Genomic DNA, 12,747 nt, shown 5'->3' on the forward strand with positions numbered 1-12,747 from the left:
TTTATTGAATTACTTTGGAGGCGACCTAAATAAATAAATAATGTATTTGTGTGTGTGTGTGTTTGTGTATTACTTACTCAGCTGCTGTGATGCTTGTACTCATAACCGATGAATGCCGTGTAGACAAAAATGTTGTAAATATACCACTTCTATGAGTCAGTGTCTGGGAGTTGTTTTTTTTTTTTTTTTTTTTTTTATTGCTGTCTTTGTTGGTGACACACATTGTCCTATAGTATAATTATTTCTGTAGAACATCTGTCTGGCTTAGAGTCCTCTAATCCTCTCCAGTCTATCTGTCCTGTCCTGATGTGGATTCTCTCAGAACACCACAGTGACCCAGGATCTCATAAACTGAAAGGCATCATGTTTGAGCCATAAAACATGTTGCGTCCGGTGAGCTCGGTGCGCGAAAGGTTGGAGGATGAGATTTGGTCCTCGTGGCTCTCGGTTGTACGTCAGCGTATGTTGACGTGTGGCTCGGCGGAGAGCCACAGTCCCGTTAGCCTGCTAGCTGAACGGTAGCTTCTGGGTAGTGGATGGTGTAGGAAAGCAGTGACAGCTGACTGATTTTGCTAACACAAAACGTTTAATTATGGCGGCCGACTGGGAAGAAATTCGACGGCTTGCCGCTGATTTTCAGAGAGCACAGTTTGCTGACACAGTGCAAAGGTAACTGCCCCGTACGCTACAAGCAGCTGCTAGCAGCAGAGCTAACGTTAGCTCACATTAAACTTGCATTTAAAAGTGACACTGTTAGTCGTGAAGTGACTCATTTCTGCTAACAACTGTCGTTAGAAACAATAAGTGTAAACACACGTCTATATCTAGCCGGAAAACGACATTTACGACACTCTTGTACACCTTTTCACAGATTGTCAGAGAGGAATTGCATCGAAATAATTTCCAAACTGGTCCAAGAGAAGAAGCTGGATGTGGTGCACACGCTGGACGGAAAGGAGTACATCACTCCCGCACAAATCAGCAGGGAGATCCGAGATGAGCTATACGTCCATGGAGGTCAGTTTAAACACAGGAGACTTCCGGGAATGGTAATACAAAGCAATTTAATCTAAACATGGCCCTTCACGTTACCAAAAACAAATGTATAACATTTAGATACTTTCAGTGGGATTGAATCACTTCTCCTGTCCTACTGTTGACAGTCTCAGTAATACTCGACATGAGTATCATTTAGTGGTTGTCAGCTGTATTGTCTGTAGCATGTTGAGAGCTGGACGTGATGACAGTGAATAAATCCAGTTCTTCTATTTCACAGGACGAATCAACATCGTGGACCTGCAGCAGGTGTGTATGAGCAGGTCGCATTGCTCTGAGTCCAGTGTGTTACCAGCTGACCTGTGATATACATCAATGACAAGCTGAGACAGCTTCCATGTTATGAAAAGTCTCCGATCATGAATCATGTTGTGATCTTCTCCTTTCAGATTATCAACGTGGACTGGGCCCATGTGGAAAGCAGAGCAAGTGACATTGCTAAATCTGACAAAGGGGTTCAGCTTGTCCTGGGACAACTTATTGATGAGTGAGTATTCACACACTGACACACTGTCCAGCACACTAGTGCTGGAGCTTAGGGCAGCGTTAGACAGTCTGTCCATCTGTCTGTCCATAAAACAGTGTCCAGGCTGCACAGATAAATCCTGCATGATGACTCTGATATGTCATGTCATGTGTCGAACCATGCTGTTAAAGGACATTTGGTCTGTCTCTTGGATAGGGATTACACTACACAAGCTAAGACTGAACCAGCTACTTTCCCAAAAAGGGATTAACAGAAGTGTAAAAGACAGATTGGGAGTGAAAAGGCAAAAGCAAAATGAAAAGCAAATGCTGAGAGCATATTGTCAAACCCATTGATTATCTTGTGTGCAGCTCGTATCTGGACCGTTTGGCTGAGGAGTTGAATGACAAACTTCAGGAGGCTGGTTTGATCAGTATTGCAGAATTGTGTAAAAACTACGACCTCCCAGGAGATTTCTTATCTGAGGTGAGTCACGCTGCTGTTAGCCTCTCCCTGCATGTGTTAATCATAGAGGAAATCTCATGCGAAATTAGACAATAAATTGGGTCAAATTTGCATTCAGATGATTTGTTTCCCCTCGGCAACTCAGCTTTTGCTTGCTGTCTTCATTCGTGATAAAAATGTGACGTGACGGTTTTCTAATATATCTCAGGAGTTGTCAAAGCGTCTTGGGACTCTTATCCAAGGAGAAATGGACCAGTACAGCAGGGGGGTCATATTTACTCCAGCTTTTGTTGCCCGTCACAAAGCCAGGATACGAGGGCTTTTCAGCGCCATCACGAGGTAAACATCATTAAGGTATTTCACACATCGGGCCTCATGCAAGAGCCTCTCATACAAACAGATTTGTGGCAATTTCTGATTGAAGCACCAGTGTGTAGCATTTAGTTTGCAGATTGCAACTAACTGCATATCCCTCGCCTCACCCTCCCCTTCCAAGCATGTAGGAACACCTGCAAAAAAAAGTGTAAGGCTTTCTCTAGAGCCAGTGTTTGGTTTGTCCATTCTGGCGACTGTAGAAACATGGTGATGCAACATGGCAGATTCTGTGGAAGAGGACCCGCTCCCTCAGTAGATATAAAGAGCTCTTTCTAATTTCTAATAAAAAAACATCAGCTCTTTATTTTCAAGTGATTATACACTGTATTATATTTCTGGCAGTAAATCCCCCTAAACCTGACACACTGGAGGTTTAAGACAACCTGTCACCAATTCAACAACATGAATTTCTAGCGCTTAGAATTTTCTTCAAGTTCAAACCAAATCTATGGGAAGTCAAACCTCTCGTCATGTTCAGGCACTTTATCAGCTACCTCTGGATCTGTGTGCAGGTCTCTGTCCAGTATTGTCCTCTGTTATCACCCTCTGTAAGCCATAGTAATCTTTTGTCTTGTAACCTTGAACGCCTCCATATACCTCATGGACCGCTTTGCTGTAGAAAGATGTTTTTCAGCTTCATGTCAAACCGTTCTCTCTTTATGTCTGTCACAGTAGAGCCCTGCTCTGTTAATACTGTATGACAGCTGAATTAACATTTCCTAACTGTATCTAATCGGTCTTCTGTAACCACTGATGCTGTTAAATGTGGTCTCTTTTTGGCTTCTGATTTCTGACTGCAGGACTTGAAGCCCAGCAGTGTGAAAGCCTTTTTTTTACTCTTTGGTAACATTTTTGTGAATGAAATTTATTCACAAGCAGAGCAGAACTGGCAGCCTTCCGTTGCAATTTGAGGATGTCAGTTGTGCTGATCACCTCATCTCTCAAACACACCCGTCACTCATGAGCAGGTGGTCTCTATCAGGCTGGAACGAGGGATTTCTAACAAGTTTGTGCAGTGAAGAGCATTCAGTGGATCTGACCTGGACACTCATATGAGCAAACCTGACCAGAAATAAAAGAGAGAGAGAGATTTAAGATTAGATTATGAAAATGTTCTTGTATGAGGCCTGATGACCTGCTTCATCATATCGTTCTGTATTTTATCTCAGTTCCCTCCTGTGTTCCTTTATTCTGTAGGCCGACACCTGTCAGCAGCATGATTGGAGCGTTTGGATTTCAGGAGCATCTTCTGTACAGTAAGCAGAGACATTGGATAGTTATGTATCACACTGGTTATGGTGTGAGAGAGGAAAGACGAAGTTTGATACAGAAATTCTGAATCATTTTTTCAGATCTCTTCTGTTTCATTCTGAAATATTGGCGAGTTTAACCTCTTTGTGCCTCAAACGCTTATTTAAATGAAGAGAAGCTGAAGTGTTTTTTGGTGGAACTGCTCACAGCTCATAGATGTTTGAAGCACGATGCAGAGGCCAAACTGTAGACAATGTTTTGAGTTTTCAGGCCGCAAACCAAAAAGGTTGGAGACCGCTGGTTTAATCTTTAATGTGTTGTGTATTTAAGCTTATTTGTTTTGTTTTATATAAAACTTTCAGCTCAAAGGTAACCAGTAACTACAGCTGTAGAAGTACTCAGTAGCATAAAATGGAAATACTCAAGTAAAGTACAAGTAAATCAAAATTGTACATCGGAGCAGTACTTCTGTAAATGGACTTTGTTTCATTCCTCCATTGCAGCTGTGCTGGAGGAGTTGGTGGACACTGGACGCCTTAAAGGAAGCGTGGTTGGAGGTCGGCAGGACAAAGCTGTCTACATCCCTGATATTTACGCCAAAACACAGAACGCCTGGGTGGACTCGTTCCTCCAGCAGAACGGATACTTAGGTATGGAGCTTTACATTGTTCTCATTTATATTTAATATTTCTGTTACATCCTGTTTTCTTTTTTTCAGGTTTGAACCTTCCTTTTCTAACTGTGTATGCAAAATCCCCACACAGTCCAAGACCAGATGTCGCTTTGTGAAGTGCATGTTTAGCTTTACCTCTGTGTGTAGCACGCAGAGATATGCACAACACTGTTTTAATCACTCGAGATAAAGATGAACAGTGGAGGACAGCAATGACAAAGTCCCAGCATTCACAGAAATGTTAACAAACTCTGCATTTTTCAGAGTTTGGAGTTTTGTTCAGTCCCTGCAGACAGTTTTAAATTGCAGTAATCCAATAAGAAGAACTTGAGATGGGCCCAGGGAAAGTAAAGCCTGTGCTGCAACAAACCAACTTACCTGCAAATGCAATCAGCTTTATAGAACTTCAAATTTAAAGCTGATTGCACAGAATTGAGATTTTATGTACTTATGTTACTTGGTTTTTATTTCTATCATGGTTACTGTTGTTGGTTGTTTTATGCAATTTTGGATTTTTTGTTGTTGTTGTGTCAGTGAGGACCCCAGGAACACAAGCTAATGGGGATCCAGTAATAATAAATCTCCTTTATACAATCATGTCTTTCACAAAGCGGTGAACCTGGCCCCATCCTCGCTTGTGAATGACTGAGCCTTTATAATTCTGACAATATATGGTTATAGAATATCAGTACGCAAGTACATTCAGTACCACGCACAACCGTGCATGCATACAGCACAAACCCAAGGACAGCAGCATCTGACATTAACAGTATTCAGTTTCTCTGCTTTTCTGAGCCTTCGCTGCACCTTATTGGGATAATGTGGAGAGCAGCGGTGAAAAGTGATTTTTTTTTTCCTTTTCTCTTCTTCCAACACTCGTGCAATTAATAACAGTTACCACCATGTTTAAAGAACCACAGGTCACAAACTGCATTGCTATGTTCAGTCATCTTTGTCCTCTCCCCCTGCTTGATCTTGTGAACGCACACAGCTGTCTGCTGCTGCTGCCTGAGTTGATAAGGGTTGAACTTTTTAAACATACCATCACAGTTTGCTGTGAGACCATAGCAACCACAGAAATCTGTATCAGTATGTGTGAACGAGGGCTTGTCTGTGTGTGTGTTGTAGTCTGAATGTAACTGATGGAGTCTTCCTCCTGCAGAGTTTGATGCGTTGGTCAGACTGGGGATCCCTGACCCCTCCAGCTACATCAAGAAGCGCTTCAAGTCCAACAAGCTGCTGTTCCTCAGAGCAGCCTGTGTGAGTCAGGCTCTGGTCGACCAGGTGGAGGCCTCTGTGGAGGAAGCTGTCAACTCCGACACATGGACCGACTTACAGGTGCCCACACAGCTCAGTCTTTACCTCGCAGTGCAATATAGATTGGTCCTTCTTCTCATTTTTGCTTTTACTCTGGCTATTTTAGCCGATTTTGCCCAGCTGCCTCTCAATGGAGGACGTCGGGATGTTGATCAGCCAGGCAATGAGAAACACCAATGTCCAGTCGTCCGCCAGAGTGCTGGGAGGCACAGTCGTCGTCAGTGAGAAGTTCATTAGCAACTGCCTCTCTGTGTTTGATGAAGCCATGCAGCAGAAAGCTCAGAAGGTACAGCGTCCTGCCGTACATCTCCATGGAAGACTCCTGAGTACAAAATGAAGCATAAAGCACATTGAAAGCACAGTGTCAGTGTCAGGTTTTGTTTTTTGTGACGTGTCTCTCAGGAAGTCAAGAACAACCCAGTGTTTCTGATATCTGAAGACGATCTGAAGCAAGCGTCCACGCTGACTGAGAGCTCAGCACTTTCTAAAAAGGAAAAGAGAGAAGCAGAGCGCAGGAAGAAAGCTGCGGGTTTGTTAAATCCTCCCCACCTAGCCCAGAGACTAAACACACACGCACACACGAACAAAATGTAAAATCTTGTGGAGACTGCAAGCCTTTTGCCACAGTTTTCCTGTCCCAGATAAATGACTTGGATCTGACGGGAAAAGTCCTCCAGTGAGCACAGAATCCTCTCTGGTGCCCCTCACGACAGATCCTCTATTTCCAGCATTCAGAGACGAGTCTGCACCTCGTAGTGAGCCATCCCGGACGCTACGACAGTTTCCAAACATGTTTGATTGTCGTGTAGCCAAACTGAGGCTGTTCTGGCTGCTGGGGCACCTTGGAGACGACTCTAAGAAGAATAGAAGTATCCAATGAGAGGACACAGAAAACTATAGATAGGCAGGGAGGGATGCATACAAACTAGGGCTTCAAATACATGATCATGGTCATTATTGTTCCACCTACAGATTATTTTCGCAATTGATTTATCATTTGATCTGTAGAAGTCAGCAAAATGACAAAACAATGACAATCACAAGTTCCCAGAGCCCGTCGTGATGTCTTTAAATGTTCTGTTTTGTCAAACAGTCCAAATATATTCACTTTATGATCAGGAAAACCACAAAATATTCACATCTGTGAAGCTGGAAGCAATTTTTGCAAATTATCAAAATATTCCATTTTCCTGTTGATTAACTAATCAATGAATTGATTAATCATTGCAGTGCTAATTCACACAGTGTCAGTTTTATAATAGAGCAGAGAACAACCTAAGTGTATCATGAATGAATCGATTGGAATTAGCTAATCCATATTGTGCTGCGTGTCCAGATCCAAGTCATAGTAGTATAATGTCTGGTATCATCAGGAGGATTGTTATATACTGTTGGGAAATACTGGGATAAACTTAGCCCAATGTGATGGAGATGTAGGTATTAATTTGTGTTCTATGTAGTATTAAAAAGAAGCCCTGAGGACGGCAGCTCAGGTGGAGTTGGAGGATTTTAATACAGCAGGTTTCTCATCAGAGTAGTGAGTGATACTGTAGTAAGACAGATATTAATAGTTTAGTTGCAACACAAACCAAAACCCCCTCTGTCTGTTTATTTTCTTTAGGAAGTTGAATTGAGGATACTTAATATTATTTGTTGTAATTCTTTCCAGGAATCAGTTTTTAGTTGTAATCTCACATCTAGTTTGGAGTCAGCTGAGGTCCAGTGTGCAGCTTACACAAGTGTGATGAGTGTGTGAGGACACCCTCTGAGAATGACTTGTAGAGTCTGAAGTAAGAGACATTTTGTCCAATAGTTAAACATTTACTTACTCATCGATTCACCTTCATTGAATATCACTACAGTTTAATCTTGGATATTTGCAAGTGGAGTAAAATAGTAATTGGGACGCCTGATCTGAGATCAGGTATGTGGTTTGTGTCATCATAACAACACTGCTGGACAAACAAATGTCTGGTGTTGTCAGAGTAACTCTGAGATTGTGAAAGTCTTGTAGTGTGCACTCAGCAGGAGGCCATTTAGTTTCACACTCGTCTGTGATATTTGATAGACAAGAAGGGTTTTGTTCTTGCATTCTGCATCACCTGTTAACTGTTTGTCTCCCAGAGGGCAGTGGCAGCGTGAAAGCAGGCGGAGGAGGCAACGCCAGAGAGATCCGGATCCGTAAAACCAAGAAGAAAGGGAGGAAAGACGAGGACAGCGACGAGGAAATCGGACCTTCGCAGCAAAGTACAGTCACTGCCACAAAGCAGGTTTATCTTCACGGGGACATGATGTCTCTGTATGCACATTAAGCCTGTTCAGTGAGGCATTTTACTGTAACAAGAGCGGAATGGCTGGTTGGCTAGATATTTCTCCCATGGGTTGTTAAGGGTTTTTTTTTTCATTGAAGACAAAGGTAACTGTAGCATCCCTGTGAGACTAATTAGCTTGTGTTTTACCTTTGCCAAGATCGCGGCAAACAGACTGCAGCCCTCTTTATGGCCCAGGAGGAGATTGTAGCTGTTTTAGAGGAGAGAGTGAGTGACTGTCCTGAAGAAATCCTCTCTGAGCTGGCAGAGCATTTAGTAAGGTAATGCAAAGCTTCTTCTCTGAAGTTACTTTTCTGTTCTAACACTTTGAGAACATTAAGTCACGCTGTTCATACCGCTGCAGGCCTCTGAGTAAAGCCTATCAGGAGGTGTTGCGGGCAGTGTTCATGTCCTCCACCAGTTCTCCATCAGGGGCCAACAAGAAGAAGAGCATGAAGGATCTGCAGGAGGAGATCACCAACCTGTACAACAACATCCGACTCTTTGAAAAAGGCACCAAGTTCTTCTCTGGTAAGCCCGACGACTCACAAATCACCAATGATAAACCCTCTGAAAGGTTTCAGTTTCAAAAGTAGCAGCCCTTCCTCTCAGAGTCATGACTCAGTCAAATCCGACACATGCTGCTGGAATCAGTGTGACACAATCCTCCCCAGTGATTCATGAAGCTGTTAAAAGTCCTATAAAACAAGGGCTCCTTTTACCTGAGATCTTGCCTTGCGATCATCATGAGCATCTAACTGCTTTAGAGAGCCCATGATCACTGGAGGATGTAGTTTTTTGGTGTTGTTGAACTGGAAGGACTTTTTGCAGGACTGTTGTATTAGACCACATTAGTGTTACCCAGCCGTACCTAAAGAACTGAGTGTATATATATATACTGCTTTCACATGTCCAAAGTTCAACACATACAACTGGGCCAACTATGGGGAAAAATACTAAGTGGATCTTTTTTAGCGTCAAATTCTGTTAGACTCGTTTCAGCATTGAAAGTAATGCAGTGAATGTGGATTGTTGTCTGTACATCCATAGTTACAGTGCAAGCAGGAGCTGGAGGTCGCTACATTACATTAAAGATGAGTGATGATGACTGAAATCGCGTTTATCATAGCACTAAAGCTTAGGATGTTCCATCGAGACAGTCACTGACACTCTCTGTATATACAGTGTACACATACTTCATGTGTGCTGTATACAAGCAGAAAAGGTGTTTTTTCATACAAACTGTCCCCGAACATGTGTGATACCACTGACGAAACAGTGTGAAACAGCAATCTAGCATGCTACGGTGTGCAAAATGTGTCTAATAAGGTCTGCTTCTGGCTGCACTGTAATGTAAATTCTGAGTCATGTCAGACTGTGCACAGAAACCTGGTGTATCTCAGCACTAAGCACTAAATATACTCAGAACTTGTCATTTGAAAATGCAGCTGAACAAAAAGCGAGCTCTGGCCACGCCGCAGGCATGTTTTCAACTGAATTAAAAATGACCTTCACAGTGTTGCATCAGCTCGTGTTCTGAATCCTTTCCTGCCACAGTCTGATCACACTATCAGGATTTTAACGTAGGCCTCCTCAAAGCTTTAAATGGGCATCAAGGGACATGTGTCACAATGTGATCCAAGACCACTGTTTTCAACTGACAACCAGCCATTTCACCGTGTTCCTCTCACAACTGTCAGCTTTGCACAATGTATGGAGGCCTAAACTGAAAGTAATAATGTATGACACACATGTAGTAGCCATGCCACAGATCTGTAAATAAACGGAGAACAGGTTTCAAAGTGAATTCCTTGATCTTGCAGATGAAACCCAGGTCCACATTGCCAAGCACCTCCTGAAGACCGTGTGCACAGATGTCACTAACATCCTGGTCAACTTCCTGGCTGCCGACCTGATGATGTCCGTGGAGAATCCCAGCACCATCAGCAACGAGGTGAGAGAAAGCTCCTGCTCTGTTTCTCTGTCTCCTCTCAGGAATAACTTAAATAACTGTATTCCAGGAAGAGACCATCAGCCAGAGAGGCACAGAGCTGAGACCACATTTAAATCAAGTTAGAGTTAATTAGGACCGTGTTTTCGTTTGAAATGCACCGTGGGACTTGTTAGACTGTGGACTTCACCACAAACGTCTCTGATGTGTCGCCTCAGGTCAGAGTGAAGATTTTGGGCAAACTGTCAGAGGAGACCAAAGGACCTCTCCTGAAGCTGCACAACTGCCTGAACGGCAAAGTAAGAATGTTTCCTGTCAGTTGCATCATCAGCTGGTACAACCGGACACTCGCTCACTGCGTGTTCTTTGCAGACTATTGAAGACTTCCTGACTAACATAGAGGCCTGTGCAGAGGTGTGTGGCTTCATGCTGAAGAAGGGAGACAAGAAAAAGGAGAGGTGACGACAGTGCTGAGCTTTCATTTTGAATGTTTTTTTTAACTGTAAGTCTTGATTAACACACCCAAACACACACAAATCGCATTGAGTTTTTGAATGTGTGCCATCCAGACAGGCCCTGTTCGTGCACCGTCAGGCTCTCACTGAGCAGCTGAAGGAGACGGAGGATCCAGCCCTGGTCCTCCACCTGACCAGCGTGCTGCTGTTTCAGGCCAGCACCCACTGCATGCTGCACGCTCCGGGACGCTGCGTGCCTCAGATCATCGGCACCCTCACGGGCCGAATACCCGCGGTATGTCCGACACCCGCCCGCCGAGTGTCAGAAGCCACGCTCTGCAATGTGGCTAAAAGCTGCACTGGCCCATCAGTATGTTGTTGTTACGTAACAATGGCCGCGTTTGCAGGTGGGAAGCTGGAGAGGGGTCACATTCCTCCAGTCTGTTAAAACAATGCCTCACAAACCCGTATGGACCACACAGCATTTCTGTTCCCCTCCGGTTCAGATCCCTTTAACTTGATGTTACTGTCTGTGAGTCAGTGTGAAAATATGCTCTAAAGTTAATATGAGGCTTCAGCACTTTGTTGGACAAATCAAGTGGATTTCTTCAGAAGTTACTGTCCTTGTAGAGAATTCCCTCTTGTGATTTGCAGTGTATGCTGAGCTGCAGTGGAGGGATTGTAACACACAGCAGATTTTATACTAAAAAGGCTGAAACATTTAAGGATACCCACATGATTTGTGTGGTTCAGACTGTAGAAGCCTCATATCAGCTTCAGCTGAACTTTAGAACTGTGGTTTTTATTCTCCATCACTTACAAGGAAATCACATTAGGAAGCAGTTGCAGCAACTCTTAAATACGCTTAAAAGTCTTAAATACACATTTGTGCATGTGTTTTAGGATAGACTTGGAAAATGTGAACCAACCTTCAATGTAAAAAAATGTAGTAATGTCATGAAAAGCTGCTGAAGCTAAGCTTTATCACAGAATTTAATAATGATGTAGGTTTGATTGGACCACCTGTAGCGAATATAGATCCGCCAGTGGCTGTAAACTGAAAGAAATTACGAAGATGCGAAGTCATTCGAGACCTAAACCACAAACCAGCAGCTCCTCTTCGTCAAGTTCCTGCGACAAACGCTGCAGCCCATTGGACTGCTGTCGTCTCTGCTCGCCCCCTCGCGTGTGAAGCACCACTTCACGGTACATTTTCTTCTCATCACTGAGTGTGCGGCATAGATCAGCAGTCCGGTCACTCACTCCCAAAGCAATATGTTCACTTTGTGCTCCAGGATGTTCTGTTTGGATCCATTTCAACACTTCATCACTGTTGATCGGAAGATTAGGAGCAAAAACACGAAACTGATTTATGTAATTAAACCACCTCAGTTACAAGCGTGGGGGATTTCCCTGTGTAGCAACCTTGGTCTAGAGACAGGGGTACATTTTCTGAAAACCTACAATAGTGTGGCTTTAACTCAGTCGGACGAGACATGTTTATTTGTGCTTCAGTGTGGTCTAAATGCTTCAGCAAATGTTGGCAGCATGCTGCTTCATTTTCGGATTGTTTACATCCAGTTTTCAGACACGGCAGCTGGGGGTAATCTCCATCTGCTGCAGTGTCCCTGTTATAGAGCGTTTGTTTGGTGAGTCAAAACCGCTGAAATGTTTGTGTTGTTGCAGGAGCAGCAGCAGCTGCTGTCTGCCTACCAGAGCCTGGTGGTGAAGCAGCTGGTGAGCCAGAGCCAGAGCAGGAAGCAGGAGGAGGCCGAGGGCGAGGCCGACGGAGCGGAGGAGCAGGACGAGGAGGCCAGGAGCGTCCGCGCTCAGCTCCTGACCCTGACGCCGCAAGTCAAGGACCTGGTGCTGTCCCAGAGGAAGACGTCCGGCGCGGAGGACTGAACAGTTCAAACGTCAGAGGGATGAACGTCGCAACTGATCTATGAGAAATCTTTTTACGGTCTTACATGTTCAGATGAATACATTTAACTCTGCTAGATCAGCTGTTAATACTGTATTTTTGTGAGTTAACCATGAGGACATAATTCTAAATTATTAAAGGAAAATTCCAGTGTGGGATGTCTCCCTATAAACCCAATCAACATGAAAATCCTCAATGAGGTTCTGATTTTCATGCATTCATTAAAGCTCTCCTCTTCATGTGTTGGAGTTACTTATTAGAAAAAGTTGTAGAGTCATAGAGTTTGTTGATTCATTCATTTCATTCATGTTCTGACACAGACCTGGAAGACTGAGGAAGACAGTTTATTCTTTACACAGCATAAAAAGCAACTTCTGGCAAATGAGTAAAACTCAGTCTTCAAATGAGGAACATGTTGAAAGCACCAGAACACGTACATAAGAGGACCTTCAGGTGAGGTTAAGCTGTCAAAGTCTATTTATAAATTAGCTTTAATAAGAGGTGC

The 12,747-nt window shown here is 43.5% G+C and overlaps 1 protein-coding gene across 1 annotated transcript; it reads left to right on the forward strand.

The window, feature by feature from the left end:
• The first annotated feature begins 484 nt into the window (after nt 1–484).
• On the forward strand, nt 485–12,483 carry ufl1 (UFM1-specific ligase 1). Its single transcript, XM_041958569.1, has 19 exons — nt 485–669; nt 872–1,017; nt 1,277–1,305; nt 1,446–1,543; nt 1,894–2,008; nt 2,196–2,326; nt 3,560–3,618; nt 4,117–4,263; nt 5,449–5,624; nt 5,710–5,889; nt 6,006–6,132; nt 7,728–7,850; nt 8,073–8,193; nt 8,277–8,443; nt 9,736–9,866; nt 10,082–10,162; nt 10,236–10,321; nt 10,433–10,613; nt 12,005–12,483. Exons 1-19 carry the CDS (start codon nt 593–595, stop codon nt 12,221–12,223), a joined length of 2,394 nt encoding a protein of 797 aa, XP_041814503.1. The 5' UTR covers nt 485–592; the 3' UTR covers nt 12,224–12,483.
• The last annotated feature ends 264 nt before the right edge of the window (nt 12,484–12,747 follow it).

This window comes from Chelmon rostratus, chromosome 18 (assembly GCF_017976325.1).
Source record: "Chelmon rostratus isolate fCheRos1 chromosome 18, fCheRos1.pri, whole genome shotgun sequence".
NCBI lineage: Eukaryota > Metazoa > Chordata > Actinopteri > Chaetodontiformes > Chaetodontidae > Chelmon > Chelmon rostratus.

Bases quoted from the DNA above. Each gene is read 5' to 3' on its own strand.
- ufl1 (XM_041958569.1), top strand. From the start codon at position 593: ATGGCGGCCGACTGGGAAGAAATTCGACGGCTTGCCGCTGATTTTCAG. The intron at 4,264-5,448 runs GTATGGAGCTTT...TTCCTCCTGCAG, and splicing joins CCAGCAGAACGGATACTTAG to AGTTTGATGCGTTGGTCAGA. The intron at 10,614-12,004 runs GTATGTCCGACA...GTGTTGTTGCAG, and splicing joins TCACGGGCCGAATACCCGCG to GAGCAGCAGCAGCTGCTGTC.